A 20,676-nucleotide genomic window follows, 5' to 3' on the forward strand; every position below is an offset into this window, starting at 1 on the left:
GTGTTATGTTGGTAAATAGAGTTAAAACTATTTTAACTTCTATAATCATGAGCGGCATCTGGCAACACATCATGACCATCCAATTACACAGATGATGTTGTACTGTACAATATCACGATCCAGTAAACAATTTACTTGTGTCTGTTCTTCTGTCTCATAGCTATCAGATTAGTTTCAAGGTAGATGTGTGTCATCCTTGCTAACTGAATCTTTTCTTGATCTTGAGTAGATTATCAAATATAATTACTCTTGTAATTATACCGCTAGCAGATAATCTTACTCTATCAAGGGACCTAGTGATGCTATAACTCGTATAGAGATACGAGGGACAAATAGTATTCTTGGTAAACCATCACTACCTCAGCTAAGCCATGTATACCGAAGAGCTACCGTTATAACTGCATTTTACCGACAACGTTTGATAACAATCATACATATACATTTCTTAGTAGGAAAGATGAATACCTCATACTGTAGAACTTGACACTGAATAAAAACATAAATGACACGAACACAATTCTATTTAATGTTTCATTCGGGGTCTGTCAAATACCATGTTCCTAGAACATGTATCTATGTGATTAAAATGACATCTCGTGTCAGGTGGTTTGTAAAACTTAACCATCTTTTAATCCACATACTAACCTTATCGCAGTAATTAGTGTTCCTGCTAATTTCCTTGGTCAGTGACTTTTTAAGAGTATATATTATCTATATTATGGAGTTTCACAATTCCAGTCATGAACTCGAAATGATCCATAAATTCAATAATACTCAAGGCAACAAAATGATATTAATCATCCAATTCATGAACAAAGCTTTATGATAAATTATCGTATTATTGACTTCTAGATTATTACACTAACAGTATCTCTATACGAGCTATAGCATCACTGGGCCCCTTGATAGAATAAGATTATCTGCTAGTGGTATAATTACAAGAGTAATTATATTTGATAATCTTCTCAAGATCAAGAAAAGATTCAGTTAGCAAGGATGACACACATCTACCTTGAAACTAATCTGATTGCTATGAGACAGAAGAACAGACACAAGTAAATTGTTTACTGGATCGTGATATTGTACAGTACAGCATCATCTGTGTAATTGGATGGTCATGATGTGTTGCCAGATGCCGCTCATGATTATAGAAGTTAAAACAGTTTTAACTCTATTTACCAACATAACACAGATCCTATTGGGTCACACCATATAGGAGTTAATCGGAGAATCTTATTGTGATTGATTATAAATTGGTTATGATCAATAGTAAGATGGTTATAATTAATTATACGTGTTATAATTAAATTATAAATGTTATGTAAAATAACAAGCAAAAACATTGGTTAATTTATAAACGTGTGTGACACGTTGTATAAAAGTTAACCGGTTAATTTATAAATGTGCTGGACACGTTGTATAAATTACCGAAACAACAACTGCAAGAAAAATATATATAATTGTTCAGAATAATTATATGAATATTATTTGTATTCGGGCCGAGGGTATTCGGGTCTTTTCAGATTCGTCCTTATCCGCATGACATGTTATCGATCCTATCCAGATAACACGTCATCGATACCGAAACGAACAACCGAAGAAAAATATATATAATTGTTTAGAATAATTATACGAATATTATTTGTATTCGGACCGAGGGCATTCGGGTCTTTTCAGATTCGTCCTTATCCGCATGACATGTCATCGATCCTATCCAGATGACATGTCATCGATCTTATCCACATGACATGTCATCCTTATCCATTCAATGGCATATATTGTAAATAGGCCGAACTTGGAGGGCATTTTGGTCTTTTGGCAACCGACCCTAAACCCTATAAATAGGGGTGGAGGGGTAGAGAGAAAAATCACTAATTCATTCGTACCGTTTCGTGTCGAAACGAATCGGTATTTTCTCTCTTTCTCGGTTTCTCTCCCAAATAGTGTTTCGGTTGAGAAAAGAAAGTTATACGTAGTTGACGTATAATCTTGCGGGTTGTTGTGAAGTATATTTACGGGATCGATGAATAGTGTTTTACCGAATTTCGCGGTATGTCAGTTTTGCATATTGATGAAACTGAGCAACCGAAAATTCGTGTTTACGGGTTTTCGTCTTTTTCCCCATGAATAGTGTTTTTGCATAATTTCGCGGTTTACGGTATTTCTGGCAGAAGAAATAAACCGCTCTCCGGTTAGTCCTGGTGGATAACTGATAGAGGTATCACACGTGTGATACTCCGAGTCGATTCCTTCCCTGGTGAGGCTCTACTCGCTCGGTCTGCATTCCAACTGTGATTTGGAAACAAGGTATAAATATGCTATATTAATCTATTTAATTGGTAAGTAGATTAAAGTTTTAGAAATCAATCATGGAGTAGATCTGTAAAATGATTAAATTGGGTTTTGATGCCAAAGGAATACTGAAGGTGGACCGCCTTGGAAAGTTTCCTGACATACCCCGTTTAATCCTGAGCTTAAGTTGGCCGTAGAAATTTTTGTTCTACGGTCATTCCGCAACTTAAGCCTAAACGGGTTTTTGGTTACAACACCCCGAAACCCCAACAGAAAATTGGCTAATTCTTCTCTTTTCTTATTACTGTTATTTGGTTCAATTTGAGACACAAAATATGCTACCAGTTGAAATATAATACTTATATAGTATGGCTAATATAACATCAGTGTCATTTCAGTCTATATAATAGCAACTTCAAAATCTATTAAATCGAGTTCAAATGATGAATCCAAACCGTTCAAACCGATCTACTTCATTAGTTGTGCGTTTACATGTAAAATTTATAAGTTTTTGAGCTTATTTGATATCAAGTCAAGCGGTCAAATGTTTGAGTTTTTAAGTTAATTTTAATACATTCATTTTTCAATTTTTAAATAGTAAATTGATTTGAACGGTTTGGATTCACCATTTGAACTCGATTTGATGGGTTTTGGAGTTAGTGTTATATAGACTGAAATGACATTAATGTTATATTAGCCATACTCACTTATATATTTAGTATCTTTGGCTTGTTTGAGATAAGAGTGAGGCTATGATACTTTGCAATGTGTGGATTGTTCTATATATTGGATTCATATTTTTATTTTAAAATTTTAAATAGTTAATTTGAACCGCTCAATATTATTATCAAATAAAAATATACTTGGAGATCAAATTTTATATTTTTTTTTTGAAATTTATTATTATTTTTTGAAACAATTAGAAAATCCCTTCATCTAATAATAAGATGCAACTGGGAGAGGAAGAGAGGCGTCAAAATTTGTGGGAGGTAAACAAGGAAGAGTAGGAGGGAGAGGGAAGGGAGGAGAAAGTGAGGTCCACAAGTAGAATGGGAAAAATAGCACGGCGGAGCTGGCTCCGTCATGAAATGGCACGGTTATGTCACAACACGTGTGACTGTGCCGTGTCGTGACTTGTATGTTCCGTGTTGTGACCATTCGCATGTCGTGACCTATTTTTGAAAGCATGGTACGTCATGTGAAAGATCCGATCACGGCACGGAATCACGCAAGTCATATGTAATTAGGACCGTTAGGTTTTAATCAAATAGTGAATCTTGAATAAACTAACTTTAAATTATGAAAAAAATAGTTAAACGTGAGAAACGTAACCAGTTACGTTTTGACACATCACACGAATAGTCACGGCACGCAAGTCACGATATGACTCGTGTGTCGTGACCACCCCGCGATATTTTGGTCACAGCACAGCACGTGTCACTATTCACTTGGTCACAGCATGGTACGGCACGAGACCAAAGTCATGGCGTATTAGTCACGACACGGCACGACATAATACGTTTTTTCCACTCCACCATAAGATCATTTTGTCAAAGATTTTAGAGAGAGAGTATGTTGTTTGATGATTTGATAAAAAGAGATATTTTATAAATTTTCTCGTTTTTAAAGTTGTAGTAAGAATGACGTTATGCTATTCATAACACTCAAATCTTATACTAGAATAAAGTTACAGTCTATAGTGAATGAGGAGCTACGAAAAGATCTCATGGAGATATGGAGCCACTTGTAATATTTAATGACAAATTTAGATCTACATCCACCTTTTTTCCTTCCCTTCTCTATTTCAGTGTTCATTGGAACCGTCCATTTCAATAGCTTTTTGCATTTGTTTTTCATGTTTTCTTCCTATATTTTTCTTGTATATAATTAGTTTATTTTGGAATCAAATGTATTTTAGATACCAATTTTTTTATATATTTTTAGTACAAAACATGCGTGTGCCAAAAAATATGAGTTTTCGGTCCGATTCTGACTGATTTATCCGATTTTGATTCCACGGTCGAGTGATCGATTCCAATTCTGATTTTTCCTTCTATGTCTGAAACGTAAAAATGCATAATGGTGTTGTTACTAGAATTTGAACTCAAATCTCTACAACCACAAAATATGATTCTAATCACTAGATTATAAATAAATAAACAATTGATATTTTATGAGGGGGCTTGAACTATATACAATTTTTTAAAAACAAAATTTCAATTAAACATCATTTGACAGAAGGAAAAAAAAACATCTTTGGATCTACTGTAATTTTATTCACTAAGTAAGAGAGTTAGAATATGTTTGGAGTGCTTAAAGACTAGTAGGATGGTATCATCGTTATGGTTGTATTTTTCTGTTCTCTCTTTATTGTAATCATGTTTTTTCTAAGTTAAATTCTAATTCTTAGTGTTAGACTATAAACCATGTTACTACACAAAGTTTTAATATAATTTTATTTGATGTTGGATATTGCTTTTATTTGCTTTGATTGTTTTTGCGTATTATATATGTTCATCTTTATTTAATTTTGTTTGATAGATCTAGTCCGCTATGGTGGTTGTCACACCTGGATGTTTGATATTATTAGATCAATCAAGTTAAGACAAGGAGAATAAAAATCATAAATTAATGGTGAAAATCGTAGCAGAAGATATCATTAATTGTATCAATAAAAGTATATATAAAAGTCTTGACATGATGAATGTCACGTTGTCTTATCTCACCATGATGACCCCTAATAAAACTAGAAAGTGCCGACGAAGGACGTAGCAATGAAGTCTAGAAAATTTTGGACTAATTACATAATCTCTTACATCTATCAAAACAAGTCTTAGCCTGACCCCTTATTAGATAGGGCGACCATGACATGCGAGAGCGGATAGTTACTAAATTAAATTAAAAACCTTCAAACAACATCTGAAAAGCAAATACTGATGAGGTTGATTATCATGATGACCTAACTTTCTTTGTTAACTTTTTTAATTAATGAGACAGATATCAAGAAGAGAGAGATTCAAAGGATAAAACAAGTATTTAGAGAGAAAAACTTTTATCTCAACCTTCAGTATTTAGAATAGTTGAATCTCCATTTCGAGGACAACGCCTCCTCCCTCCGAATTCGTATCCTCTGAGATATCTCAAACTTTGAGTGTTTTTATGAAAAATCTTAACCGTTCAAATATGTTATGCACGAATCTCAATGAAAAATAATAGCGGTCCCCTGTTATCTCCGAATAGAAACCGTACACATTGGTCACGTAAAAGTTGAGATATCTCAAACGATACACACTCCCTCCCGAATCCAATCAGTCATACTTTTTTTCCAACACTCCAATAGGTACAACAGTATTAAACCCGCTTTTATGCTAAATTTGTCCCTCAGCAATCCTGGAGGCTATATATAGCCAAACATAAAATTGCCGCCACTTTATTTCTCCGCTCTTTTCCTCTCTCGCCTGCTCCAAGAGAAAGCCTCGCCGCTATTCTCCGTTCCTTCTGCTCTTGCTCTCCCAAACCAAATCAGGTTCTTTTTCGTTCCTCTTGTCTGAATACTTTAAATCTCTCGAATTCTCCAATCTTATACCTCTCCAATTTGCAATATCACTTTTCATTCCCTTGATTTTTTTTTCTCGTTTCGTCCAGAGCGAGATCGATTCCGTTCAATATCCATTTCGGTACAACGCCTCCTCCCGAGCCCAAACAGCCATACTCATTCCCAACAGGTACAACAGTATTAAACTCGCATGAGCGAGAACCTTCTCTCTAATTTTGCCTCGCCAAAATCCTCTCACAACATCTATTCAGATCTCATCAGACCAGTCAGCTCTTACTCACTAAAGATGCACCTCCATCTCTGAAACTTGTACCGTATCTCTCATCTCTCTAATTTGTTGCAATTTGTATCAATTTCGTCCCCCTTTTGAAATTCGTGTTTTTCTTTCAGAATTCACGATTCATTATGATTGAGTATCTTTGATTCCAATTTATAAGTTCAAAGTTCTTGGAATTTGAAGATAATATATATTTCTTCATTTTTAATTACTGAATTTCATTATTATACCAGTAAAGCAAAAAATACTTAAAATATTGTTATTTTGAAAAAACACTTTATACTCATATATAAAGATCGGTCCTCCTTGAATTCAAGTTTGATACTTAAGATTTGTTTTAATTGAATATATGAAACAATTTATTTGTTCTTTTCTATCTAAGATTGCCCGACTTTTTTTTTTTTTTTTTTTTATGTTTTTGAAGTCATTCCTTATCCATGTGATATTCCTAATAATAGGAGTGTTGAGCAGAGAACTATAAGATATTCTTTTTGATCGGTGACATGGTGAAGTGGACTGAAGAATTTATGAATACACACTTTTTTACCCTTCTTAAGGTATTTTGCGATATTTACATTACTCAATTAATCATATCCATTTTTATTTTTATTTTTATTTTACATAACTTTTCATCCAAATTCTTGATTAATTTTGTGTCTATTTAATTTGTAATGTTTTACATTCAGCTTATGCATTGCTAATATTTATGCCGAAATTTTTGTTGATAGGAAATAGGAAAAATAAATTGAAATAGGAAATGTTGGGTGGAAAATTCAAAAATGGGAAGGCAGGTAGGGGTCCCTGCGGGACACCATAAGATTATCAAAACCGGAAAAAAAAAAATACAAAGTGGGACGCCATAAACCACTCAAAATCGAATAAAAAAACAAAAAAAAATTGTGAATTTTGTGTATTCTGACAGCCTATTTTGTGGATTTTGCACAGGCGAATGTACAAGACCAAAATTTGTGTTCTTGGGTCAAAATTCTCAGGAGAGTGTAACCTTTGACCCTAGAAATTTTTTTTTTGAGACCTCTTGCTATGTCAGATGTTTGATTTTGTGATCTGTGTACCAGCTTGATACAATACCTGTTTTTTTTTTCTTTTCTTTTTTTAAATTTTCAGAATCTGAACTTTAAAAGGCTCTCAGAAATTATAGAAATATCAGAAAATATGAAATTTGTCTATCTTTGTCCATGAAGATTTTCCTCTATTAGCTCATAAAACAGTTTGATCAAATTCAAAGTGTAGATGTTGTTTTGGGGCTGTTTGGTACCAGCAGTTTGCCACTTTGTTTTCTCTTATTTGGTTGCTTGGTACATCACCTGGGGTGTAATTAGGGATTGGTATAGGGCATTTTAACACTAACATACACACAATTACTAACTTCAAATATGTTTTGGGGTTTTAATCTTGGGTTCCTCTTTGCATGAGAAGAGCAAAGATCAACAATCAAGAGATAATATATTCAGTTCCTCTTTTTTTTTTATCAAAGTCATTTTTTATTGTTTACAAAGTGATAAACTGCTGGTACCAAACAACCCCAAAACATCATTCTATACAAACCAAAATTAAAACCATATCTACACTTTGAATTTGATCAAACTATTTTATGAGCTAATAGAGGACATCTTCATGGACAAGCAAGAAAAATTTCATATTTTTCTGATTTTTCTACAATTTCTGAGAGCATCTTAAAGTTCAGATCCTGAAGAAAAAGAAAAAAAACTGGTACTGTACCAGGCTGGTACACGGGCTCTCACAAAATCAAACATCTGATATAGCTAGAGGTCTCAGAAAAATTTGAAATTTTCTAGGGTCAAAGCTTATAATCTCCTGAGAATTTCGACGCCAAGAACACAAATTTTGGCCTTGTACATTCGCATGTGCAAAATTCACAAAATAGGCTGTCAGAATATGCAAAATTCACAATTTTTATTTTGTTTTGAGTGGCTTATGGCTCCCACTTTTTTTTTCGTTTTTCCGGTTTTGATAATCTTTGAGAGATGCCATAACCCCTACCTGCCCTCCCATTTTTGAATTTTCAACCCAACATTTCCTATTTTTATTTTTTTTCCTTATTTCCTATCAATAAAAATTTCAGTATGATGTCTATTCAAAATTTTATTACTAATATGTTGAATTAATTATTTGGTACACCTTTTTTAATCAGGATCTCAAGGATTCAGATATGGAGGCGAAATATTTTGCTTTGTCATATATTAAAGAATACATGGATGAAATCAAATATGTATCTCTCTCTTTCTCAATTATATTTTCATTTGGTTGTATAACAAATTATTTCCTATTTATAATTCAGTTTTTTTCCCTTTTTCAAAAGGTGGATTCCTCAAGCACACAAGAAAGCTTGTCCCTTTTTAAGGTCTGTGATTTCTGTGATTATTGTGTAATGATTAATTAATATGTTTCTTAAATGATTTTATATAACATGATTATTTTTTGTCTGCATTTTGAAACTTAGAACAATATAACAGAAGTAATTGATGCAATTCTGTGCATCCAAGAAAGTATTGATGGGATTTATTATGGGTCATCATTCTGGTATTTACTATATTAGCTATTTTTTTAGTTGATTTAACAGTTAATTATTGCTATACATAAAATAAATTATACTTTTCAGGTTTAGATATCTAAATGGAAATTGGCCTCTTGAAAATTTAGACATTTTCATACCTCGAATCGTGAAGGTATGATTTTATTATGGATTTTTATTTTCTCAATATTCTACTTATTGCTAACTTTTGAGTGACATTATAGATTTTACTAGCAAACCTTCCTTGTGTGAAAGATGATGATGCACTATCCGATGTTGATATGTCTAAGTTGGAAAATTATTTTCCCTACAAGGAAGCAAGTGGCTACATTGAGGCAAGTGTCGAAGTCTTTTCTCTTATTTCACTTCTTTCAACTTTGAGTTTTGTTCGATAGCTTGATAAAAATAGACCAAAGAGAAAAGGAATATTGTGACAGATACACCCTAGTTCTAACCTCTTTTCTTTTTTTCTTTTTTTAAGTTATTCCAATACAAGAAACCAGCTATTATTGCTTTCTGAAAGCAATGGTATTCATACTTTGTCCAGTATAAACAATCTATATCCTACTGGATTACAAAACATAGAACATTAAAAAGTAACGCAATATTCACATATCAGCGCAGTATATCCTAAGTCAACACCCCTATCAGCATACATTTGTAATCTAGTTGCTACAATTGTTAGTTTTGAGTTAAAATATTATGCAAATTAGTCAAATATAAATATTATAACTAACCTCGACAATACTTATTAATATGAATATTGGTTTATTTTCTCATACATCATTACCAACCTCTTAAACAAGTTTGAGCTAGGTTAGCTGACAAGGCTTAATTACACTTCGTTGAAATATTATTTTAATGTTTTTTTTTTTTGTGTGCAAGCTTTGCTAATTTTGAATTTTGAACAGGGATGCCCTGTTTTTTGGACAGACCGCGAGCATAATGCTTATTGCCTTAGTAAATTAGCTATTGCATTTGGCAACAAAATCATCGAACCCTTGATACCTTTGATCAAGGTAGATGTGAATCTAAAAAAATATTGTAAAATACTATTTCTTTTAATTTTATTTAAGAGAATTAATCTCTCCTTCTCTCTAGAGAAACATTATGGACACAAATTGTGCTGATTGGAAGAAAGAGTCCGCCATTTTAGCACTGGGTATAGTTTCAGAATATTGCATGGACGGTCTTGGCCCACACCTTTCCGAGGTACCAACAGTTTCTTAGATATTCTAAGATTTTTATGTAGACATAGTGTCCATTATTTTGTTTCTCCTTAAAAATGTTAGCAGACTAGTTTCTATTTTTCAGTTTGCTTTACGAGTAAAGGTAATAAAGGATTCAAGGTTTCAGTAAGATTTGTGTCAACAGTACAGAGGCTAGGTTATGTTGTTAACTGTTAATTGATGTATTTGTTAGAAATTTGTATCATGGGTTTCTATTGTACTCTCCGTTTTCTAATTTCTGTATGGTGTATTGAAGTGACCATTAGACGCCAGATAAAAAACACATTCAGAAGTTGATCATTATCATATAGGGTCAGTATTTAAGTACTATAAATATCAAATTTTGAATCTATATCTTTTTTTATTATTATATTTTTGTAGCTGGCTCCTGCTTTGATGTCACTATCTGATCATCCTTTTCCGCTTGTTACCAAGACTACAAAGTGGGCGATTGGTCGCCACCCATACTTGATTTCTCTTACTCAATTTTATTAAATCGTAAGGGGGCACGACAAATGGCTAGTATAACATCTACAATGTAGCTCCTTTGTTTCTTTTTCAACTTAATGCTATCATCTTTTCTGTTTTTAGTTTCTTATTTCAATCTTTTTCTTATAGCTCAACTGTTCTGAGCTGCTTTTGCTTCTTTTTTTCCTTTTCTTTTTCAGTATGAATCTTTGTATAAGGGAACTACAATGAATCAAATAGGGACATGACCAAACATTTCTTCCTTAAAAAAAAAAAAAGGGGCACGATATATTTCTAGCAAAAAGTTGGCTTCCCCTTACCCTTTCCTCCTACGTTGTGCTTTTATCTCCACCACATACCTTTTAAATTTTTTTTTTTTTAATGAAACAGTTGTACCCTCACAGCATCATGCTCCTATAGATCAGGGACTGCCGCCTACCCACCATAATTTTCAGATCCTCCACTTTCCGTTTACTCAGATTCGGTTTTCACCTTGTTGTAGAGATGTAAATGGAGCGAATTTAAAGTGGATAATGTTAAGACCAAATTCATATGTATTTTTCAGTGAGCAAATACAAATAGTAAATATATGTTAATATTTGAAATCAAATTAACCTTAAATAGATACAGAATGATATGAAACAAATAATTAATTATCAAATTATCGAGTCATATGGATAATCTATCCAATTAATTATCTTATATAATATAATACAAGGAGCAAAACTAGGGTGTGATGTGCTCACCAAGAGGAATTGGTGAGCACACCTCCAAAAGACTATCGGATTGATTTCGAACTACGAATCTAAATCATTGAAATCCAAGTACTTCGTGAGTGATATATGTGCATGTAAAATTTTTAAAGTTTCGAATTCATTTAGTACATGGTCAAGCGGTCAAAAAAATGATGAAAAATTAACTCGTAAAACAATTAATTGGTCCACTTTTGCTTCTTTGTAGTACTCTATTTGCAAGTATACAACAAAAGTGTTATATAAGTGATTATCTAAATTAATTAGACATTTTATTGGTAGAGAGTACAGGACCAGTAGCATCTATTATATAATTATGTAAATTTAACTGGATATCAGGAGAAGCAATTTTTTTTTTAATGGTGTACAAGAGAATGTAATGGTGTGACTACGGTATATGACTTATCATTTGCTGGTGTTACTTCAGTTTAGACATTTAGATACGCTTACTAATTAGTGAATGTATTTGAGATAAATGAAGAACTTTAGATAAGTTAGCTAGCTTCCAAAAGTGAAGTTGTTAATATATGTTAGCATATATAACCCTATAGAAATTATATATCTTTTCATATTTTACAATAGAAATACTCATGTATTTTAAATTAATCTCTACAAAAGCCAGCAAAAGAATATTGCACTACAAGTTTAGAAGGATGCCAAAAATATTGTAAAAAAAAAAAGCATTACGTGCATGCATGATATCCATTTTAATGCCCATATAAGGAAATAAATTAAAGGGTCATGTTTTAATAATTACAGTTTCATTTTCATGCATCCCAAGAACTACATTTGAAGACCAGGAGAAATACTTTTGTAACAAATCATACCATGTTTTCTGTCGATGTCCCAACCAGATCAGCTTTCGTAGTTTCGTCCCAATTTATTTGTGAAGTCGTTGGAGAATAATTTGCAACAAATACTCTAGCTACCTATCCTGATTAAACACAGAAAAAGTAATACATATTTTGCTATTGAACCATGTAATAATTTATGAATTATTGATATGATTCCTTCATGAAGGTATCTAAAATAAATGAAATTCTTTCTCAAAATGTACATATATACCCTATGATTTGACACGTAGATTAAACTGTAATTAGTTAAATACAATTTTACCATTTACTTCAAATTTGGAAGTAACTAACAGTAGAAATGGACTTTTGTAGAAAAGAATTTAAAGCTAGTAAGCTACACTTAAATTTGGTTCGACAAATACAACTAGTTAGGTTTAAAAAAGAAACTGCAAGTTTGTCCTGTAATGCATGTACCCCTTGGACTGTTACTAAATCTTCTTCTTCTTCTTCTTTTTTAGTTTCTTATCTCATCGTCCTCCACCCCCAGAAGCAACCCCACCCACAAGAAAAATTATAGATTAGATGGAAAACTCCAATTTTGTTGAACAAATTTAGATAATTAATTTTTAGTTAAAATAAAAAAGAATTGATGTATCAAACTCAACAAGAAAATAGATTAAGCCAACTGAGGGAAAGAAAAAAGAACATTCCGTTTTGAAAGAAGAAGAATCATTCAGTCAAAAACTTGACTGGTTCATTTAGTGTTTGAAATAAGTTTTCAATCCAATTAGTAAACAAGGAATATGATCAAATATATGATTTTATTCATATATTTTGTCCCGCGAGAACTATATGCGAGAACAACGAAAAAACTCCATTAACAACATAGTTGATACTCATAGAAAATATAACACGGATGTTAATTAGATGCTAACCTTATTAAGAAGACACTTTTCAATGGCTGCTCTAGAAAAATTGGAACGAAAGGGAAAGATAAGTAGTGTCCAATCCTGCACTTGACAAGCCTTCTCAATGAGATTTGGTTATCAAAATCTATACCCCTTCTTATAGTCTTTAATAACGTATATGAATTACTTTTTGTCAATTGTGGGACAAAAAATTCCCAAATTCCTGTCATATACCTATGTTGATTTTAACAGTTGAGATCAGAGAGCTTTTTATGTGATGAAATATTGTATATTCATATTATCTCTTATACTGTGTACATGGCTTATATAGCCAGAGTTGTAACGGTAAAAAATCCTAACGGTACAGTCCCTAAAAAAGGTAACAGTACAGTCCCTAAAAAATGAATAAATAAATTGAAGCTCCTTAAATGTGAGCTCTTTATTTTTCCTAAAAAGTGCCTATGACGAAAATACCCTCACGGGTCTGAGGCCTTTATTTCTCAACACTCCCCCTCAAGCTAGGATTATAGAGATCATATAATCCTAGCTTGCATGAAATATTCTCAAAAACCTTAGAGCTTAATCCTTTCGTAAATATATCCGCTAATTGATCTTCACTCTTGACAAATGGAGTTTCGATTTCTTGAGTTTGAATTTTTTCTCGGATATAGTGACAATCCACTTCAATGTGTTTGGTACGCTCGTGAAAGATTGGATTTGCCGCAATGTGTCTTGCCGCTTGATTGTCGCAAAACATTTGCATTGGTTCATTAGCCTTCACATTCAAGTCGGTCAACACTTGCTTAATCCACGTCAGTTCACTTGCGGTTGATGCCATGGCTCGATATTCTGCTTCTTCACTTGATCGCGCCACGACATTTTGTTTCTTGCTCTTCCATGTGACTAAATTTCCGCCTACAAATGTGCAAAAACCGGTGGTCGATTTTCTATCGAAGCTACCGGTCCAATCTGCATCGGAATAGCCACATATTGCATTAGTACCATTTTTCCTCATCCAAATTCCCTTTCCGGGAGAACCTTTTAGATACCTTAATATTCTATCAATGGCATCTAAGTGAGGTGTTCTTGGTGCATGCATAAACTTGCTAATTTGACTCACGGCAAAAGCAAGATCCGGTCTAGTCACGGTTAAATAAATTAATTTTCCTACAAGTCTTTGAAATTGGTTAATATCACTCAACGGTTCACCATCTTCGGTATTGAGCTTTATATTGGTGTCAATTGGAGTGATAGCCGGTTTACACCCTATTTTTCCGGTTTCTTTGAGCAAATCAAGAACGTATTTTCTTTGTGATAAAAATAGCCCTTTTGTAGAGTGGGCAATTTCTATTCCAAGAAAATATTTTAATTTGCCCAAATCCTTTATTTCAAATTTTTGTTTTAAGTTTCTTTTAACACCTTCAATTTCATTTTGGTTATCTCCGGTTATAATTATGTCATCGACATAAACCAAAACCACAGTGGTACCGTTAGAATTATGCTTGGTAAACAAAGATGAATCGGCTAGACTCATTTTGAAATTACAAGATAATAAGAAATGGTTAAGTTTACCGTACCATGCCCTTGGAGATTGTTTTAGTCCGTAGATTGATTTTTTTAACCTACAAACAAAGTTAGAAATTCCTTCTTTTTTGTGACCGGGGGGTAAGGACATATACACTTCTTCCTCAAGTGTCCCTTGGAGAAATGCATTTTTTACATCCATTTGGTGTAGATTCCAATTTTTATTAACCGCAATGGAAAAAAGAATTCTCACGGTATTCATTTTAGCTACGGGTGCAAAGGTTTCATGATAGTCAATACCATATGTTTGGGTATAACCTTTGGCTACTAATCTAGCCTTGTACCGTTCTATAGTGCCATCACAATTATATTTAACTTTGTACACCCATTTGCACCCAACCGGTTTCTTATTTTTTGGTAATTCACACAACTCCCAAGTTTGATTTTTTTCTAAGGCATGTAATTCTTCTTTCATTGCTTTACACCATTTCGGATCCAATTTTGCTATCTCATAATTGGTTGGTTCTTCTATTTTTGACATAGAATTTAAAAAAGCATAATGATCATAAGAAATATTATTATAGGAAATATAATTTTGTATGGGATATTGTACCGAATATGTGACGAAATCCCTCAATCTTGTTGAAGGTTGAGTTTGTCGACTAGATCTTCTTAACGGTATTTCTTCCGTTTGGACTTCTCCATAATCCTCGTTCTCCTCGGTTTCTTCTGATGATTGCTCATCTCCTTCAGATTCTTGATTACCTATCTCAACATTTTCAAGAAGAATTTCTCTTCTTTCCGGATTAGTAACACAAGGTATAACAAACTCATTTGACAATAACTTATTAGAGTGGTTTTCTTCACTTTTATCATAAAATGATTTATTTTCTAGGAAAGTTACATCTCTTGAGATGTAGAGTTTTTTTGTTTTTGGATCATAGCATTTAAATCCCTTTTTTTCAAGAGAGTAACCAACGAAAAAAGCTTTGGTCGAGGTGAAATCCAATTTATCTATTTTATTTTTATGCACAAAGCAAATGCAACCGAAAACTTTCAAATGATCGAGATTCGGTTTTTTATTATAAAGTATCTCGATTGGACATTTAAAATCTAGAATGGCACTAGGCAACCTATTAATTAGATAAGTTGCGGTGAGAACTTCTTCCGACCAAAATATCTTTGGAACATTATTTTGAAATAAAAGTGTTCTTGTCATCTCAAGTAGATGACGGTTTTTTCTCTCGGAAATACCATTTTGTTGAGGAGTATAAACACAAGAAGTTTGATGAATAATTCCTTTTTGTTTTACAAAATCTAAGAAATTTTGATTTACAAATTCCGTTCCATTGTCCGTTCTAAAAGTTTTGATTTTTTTATTAAATTGAGTTTCTACAAAATTTACAAATGTTTGAAAGTGAGAGAAAACTTCACTTTTATTTTTCATTAAATATATCCAAGTTGTTCTTGAAAAATCATCGATAAATATAACGTAATATCTAAAATTATTGTAAGAATTTACGGGAGCGGGTCCCCACACATCGGAGTGAACTAGCTCAAAAATTTCATTACTCTTAGAATTTGAGTTACAAAAAGGAAGTTTTGTATGCTTGGCAAGCTTACAAACTTCACACTTGCTACAATCAATATTAGTAAAATTAAACATGAGTTTAAGTATCTTGTCGGAAGGGTGTCCCACCCGCTTGTGCCAAAGTTCACATAAATCTTCATTTTTCCTAGTATTGAAAATAAACTTGTTGCTATTCAAAAAATATAATCCATTTTCTAAGAAACCTTCACCAATCTTCTCCTTGGTGAATAGATCCTGAAAAATAACATTTTTTTTCTTTAAAAATAATTTCACAATTCAATTCTTTAGCAAGCTTGCTAATAGATAATAAGTTTACGGAGCAATTTTCAACGAAAAAAACATCTTGAAGAAATTTTTTAGGAAAAATGCTAACCATGCCCCAACCTCTAATTTTGATTTTCTCATTGTTTGCAACCGTAAAAAATTGTTCATTATTGATTGGTCGATAATTTTTTAACAAGTTTCGATTCCCGGTCATATGGTCGGTGGCACCAGAATCAAGGACCCATTTGGTACAATTTTGTGGTGCATTTTTGGTTGTAAGTCCTATAGTTAAACACCTAATTGTACAGTTTTCTGAATTAATCTCTAGGCCAACCAGACTATGACTTGGGCTGGTTTTAAAATTACTGTTTTGAAAAAACGAAAAATGACCTTGGCCCATTTTTTGGCCCAGTAGCGCAGATACCATGGACTCGAGTCGGTCGAGTCTGTCTATTTCACTCCGACCCGATTCGCTACGCGAGTCAGTGCTCCTCTCTTCTCCATTTTCTTTCTCTTTCGCTGAGACGAATCCCCTTCTCTCCCCTTCTTTCGGATCTAGGGTTTTGAAGAAAATTTTCTTCTTCGCCGCCTCTTGAGTCCGATCAGCCCTCTTGGGTCGGAGATGGGGATGAAGGATCCAGCACTTCTCCTGAGTATGGCCGTCCCTCTTACAGTGCGAGCATCTCTCGGTCTCCCCCTTACCCTTTCCTTTGGCGTTGAGGTGCTGGGCTGAGAAGGCATGAGCCTCCGGCTTCGGGTTCAAGTCGGAGGTCTTCATTGCAACTCGCCTTGTTGCCTCTTGCCGGATACGGGCTGTCACATCGTCAAATGCCAATTTCTCTTTGGAGAGGAGAATCTGAGCTCTAACGGCTTCGTAGCTTGAATCAAGGGCTGCCAGAAATGTGTAAATTTTATCCATCTCTTCTCGTTCTCGGAGCACATTAAGGTCAGTGGTTGGTGGTCTGTATAGTTTGAGCTCTTCGTATTTGGCTGTTACAAGTCCGATTAACTCTGGTATGTCTCTTGATTCTTGAGTAATTTGGATGATTTCGGTTTTTAGTTGGTAGATTTGAGAATGATTTGTTGGATCACTAAACTGCTTCTCGATGGCTTGCCACAGCTCTGCTGCTGTCTCGCAAGCCCAGAAGGAAGTGGTTAGTTGTGGATCAATTGAATTTGTGATTAATGTCATTGCTTGACTATCTATCACATCCCATTCTTCTTGATCATCCTCCCCCTGTGTGGGTCTTATTTTGCTGCCATTGACATACCCGAGCAATCTTTTTGCTTTGAGAGTAACTCTGGCTGCTTTGGCCCATTGTATATAGTTTTTTCCATCCAAAGGAAAATTGGTTAATTTTTTAGATGAATTGAAATCGACTTGATGCCTGATTATTGTGGTAGTTTCCCTTGGATCTGGAAGGATTTCTGCCATTTTGACAGTGCCTTTTTTTGAATTTTACTTGGTTGAGGGATCTTGAAGAGATTTTGCGGAAGCCTTAGTTTGGATCAGAAATGCTCTGATACCATGTTGATTTTAACAGTTGAGATCAGAGAGCTTTTTATGTGATGAAATATTGTATATTCATATTATCTCTTATACTGTGTACATGGCTTATATAGCCAGAGTTGTAACGGTAAAAAATCCTAACGGTACAGTCCCTAAAAAAGGTAACAGTACAGTCCCTAAAAAAGGAATAAATAAATTGAAGCTCCTTAAATGTGAGCTTTTTATTTTTCATAAAAAGTGCCTATGACGAAAATACCCTCACGGGTCTGAGGCCTTTATTTCTCAACAACCTATTTATCACCTTCCTTTGGATAACATAACTATATCTGAATCATTGGGCCTGTTTAGATTTGATGATTTGTACTACAATAGCAGGTCCATGAAATCTTGGTTTAGGTTGTGGAAAATATATATATACTGGGAACCCCAAACAAAAATAACTTGGCAAGTAATATTAAGACTTTGTTCATTCTTACACAGGTTGGTTTGAGGGAAGTTAATGTTTGACAAGTGCCTTAAAGGTAAAGTTACAAATGGAGTAATTTGTATTCTTAATTGGTTCATCTTTATCCAAATCAAATACTCTGTTTCATTCAATTGGTTCCAGAGCAAAGCATTATTTCTCACAAATGGAAAAAATCCTCATCATTAATTAGTGATTCAATTTAAATAACAGGGGTTATAGCTACAGATATACTAAACACTAAACAAATAAGATTAATATTATGGTTACGTTCATGCATTATTTTACAAAACTACAAATTAATTAGCTTGACAAGAGTTATTATTTGCACCAGAACTCTGTTTCGATGCATCAAGATTGATAATGCCCAACATAAACCCTAAGAATGCATCATTTATCGATCAGTTAGATATTTTGTAAAGGTCCTAGCCACAAACCGTTTCATGGCACTCTCACAAAATATTTCATCCTTCCAAAGTAATTATTTAGATTGGATGGTTATCTTGGTCTAGATAGATTTTACATAGATTGCGAGAATATTATCTACCTTTGGATATCGTAGGTAATCCTCTCTATGAGATAATTTTGGCTAATTTAACCTATAAAGTATAAACCAAAGAGAAAGGAATATTTTCAAGTTTAAATTGTTAACTATACACATATAGTAAGCCCAAAATGTCTGCAAAAGTAGAATAAAACAAATAAAAAGGTTGGATGATTTTTCTTTTTACCTGTGGCAGCTGCATCCAGTCCCCTCCTTTTCTAAATCACTCATTCTAAAATATTTACTTGTAAAATTTAGTAATTGAATATATATAGAATGAGAAATATATATACTATTTATGGATGATAAAACTCTGCATATCGCTACACACGGTTTTTCCCTTGCAATATGATGGGACTATATGGACTAACGCCACAGAATTCTGATCATGCTTCTTTCTCTTATATATATATTCTTTAGGAAAGCTTTATTTCTCTTATATTGTTTATCACTCGTCGGCAATCAATGAGAAAGAAATGCCAGCTGAAAAGTACGTACTAGATGAATATCTACTGGGATGGACCCTATGTTATAATCTATCAGTCAACACGTGCGTGTGCGTGTGCGTGTGTGTATGTATATTGTCTCCTCCAAAATCATGATGTTAAATTTGAAATTTGCAACATTTGATTCTTTTACAAAATGAGTTTTTTCTATATATATATGTGATATTGGAAAGAAGTAAAAATGTATGTGTATTATTAACAAATTAAATCAAGTGTCAATAAATCATTAGTGTTCGGAATTGCTTTCTAAATGCTATAAGTTGTCAAATTGCATCAAATTGCTTAATAAATACACTCTATCTAAATGGCAAAGAAGATATATAAAATTGTTGTCAATGTAACATAGCCCTTTCTTTGGTCCACATTAAAATTTCATTATATATTTCAGCTAAATAAACCTGAAAAGACATTTTCTAAGAATATGTTTCATGTTTTACAAAAGAAAATAAAGAAACAAAAATATAATTCTGGATTATAAATTTTAAGGAAATTAATCAAACTCAACAAGAGAATATATAAGGTTAAGAACACATTTCTTTGAACCTATGTTCTTAGTAATTTTGTTGGATAAAGTATTTTCAACGAAATCAAATGTGCCGCAAATAGGGGCGGATCTAAAGCCATTCAAAAGATGGTTAAGCCGCTCCTATGATTTTAAAATTTTAGTTATATGTACTCAAATATAATTGAATTTTATTTTTTTTTAAACATTTTATATAGAGCTAGCCGGCTAGTCCCCTCATAAATATCATGTATATATTTGTAGTCCAGTGGTTAGAGTTTATTTTGTGTTAGTGGAGAACTTAGATTCAATTCTCACCAAATACAATTTATGCATTTTAAGTTTTAAGACCCCTCTATCAAGATTTTTTAGTTTCACCCTGGCTGCATAAAACTTTTATAGAGAAAATGAAAGAGTATAGCACATATGTCAACTTTTCAAGACAAAATGTCAAGATGGCACTATTCAGATCCGGAGTCCATATCCTTTGAGGTAACAAAATATTTATGTTTAGATCCGGACCACTCGATTAAAATTCGAGTCAATTCAGTCTGAAAAAAATACAGAGAGTTTCTTTAATATTTGTGTGGATTCTAATCAAACGGTCTGAATCTTAACAGAAATTTTCTATAAAAGATGATATAAATTCCGCAACGTTCATCAAAAGTGGATAACAAAAGAGAGAAGAGTTCAATTGACCAAATTTTAGATATTTAACGGATTTCAATTCACATAGCATAAGTTCTATTGAATGAACTGATTATTAGGCTATCTTGAGCTTAATATAGATAAATTCGAACAACAATTTAGTATCTTTTAGATTAAAAAAAAAGGCACGATTAAAATACCTCATGTTATTCATGTTTTATTGTGTTTCATTTTTTTAGCAAAATTCAAATAGTTAATTTGAATTGATCAATATATATGATCTCTATATTAAAA

General features: G+C 33.1%; 1 protein-coding gene and 1 long non-coding RNA gene across 3 annotated transcripts; both read left to right on the plus strand.

Moving 5' to 3' along the window:
- Positions 1 to 5,748: 5,748 nt before the first annotated feature.
- Positions 5,749 to 9,150, plus strand: LOC144565371 (uncharacterized). 2 transcript variants are annotated; one of them, XM_078315110.1, is made up of 7 exons: positions 5,749 to 5,818; positions 6,584 to 6,682; positions 8,299 to 8,376; positions 8,467 to 8,508; positions 8,608 to 8,687; positions 8,767 to 8,833; positions 8,904 to 9,150. In XM_078315110.1, exons 2-7 carry the CDS (start codon positions 6,629 to 6,631, stop codon positions 9,072 to 9,074), a joined length of 492 nt encoding a protein of 163 aa, XP_078171236.1. In that variant the 5' UTR covers positions 5,749 to 5,818; positions 6,584 to 6,628; the 3' UTR covers positions 9,075 to 9,150. The 2 variants fall into 2 exon arrangements, with proteins under 2 accessions (XP_078171236.1, XP_078171242.1); XM_078315116.1 differs by lacking the exon at positions 5,749 to 5,818 and adding an exon at positions 5,893 to 6,017.
- Positions 9,151 to 9,551: 401 nt separating this feature from the next.
- Positions 9,552 to 10,629, plus strand: LOC144565386 (uncharacterized). The gene is made up of 3 exons (XR_013514886.1): positions 9,552 to 9,698; positions 9,781 to 9,891; positions 10,290 to 10,629. It is a non-coding gene; the product is annotated as an uncharacterized LOC144565386 (long non-coding RNA).
- The last annotated feature ends 10,047 nt before the right edge of the window (positions 10,630 to 20,676 follow it).

This window comes from Carex rostrata, chromosome 1 (assembly GCF_964058835.1).
Source record: "Carex rostrata chromosome 1, lpCarRost1.2, whole genome shotgun sequence".
NCBI classification, from domain to species: Eukaryota; Viridiplantae; Streptophyta; class Magnoliopsida; order Poales; family Cyperaceae; genus Carex; species Carex rostrata.

What these genes read in the sequence shown, in the direction of transcription:
- LOC144565371 (XM_078315110.1), top strand. Translation starts at nt 6,629, where the DNA reads ATGGTGAAGTGGACTGAAGAATTTATGAATACACACTTTTTTACCCTT. An exon ending in AAAGCTTGTCCCTTTTTAAG is followed by an intron (nt 8,509 to 8,607) that starts GTCTGTGATTTC and finishes TTTGAAACTTAG; the next exon opens with AACAATATAACAGAAGTAAT. An exon ending in TCATACCTCGAATCGTGAAG is followed by an intron (nt 8,834 to 8,903) that starts GTATGATTTTAT and finishes GTGACATTATAG; the next exon opens with ATTTTACTAGCAAACCTTCC.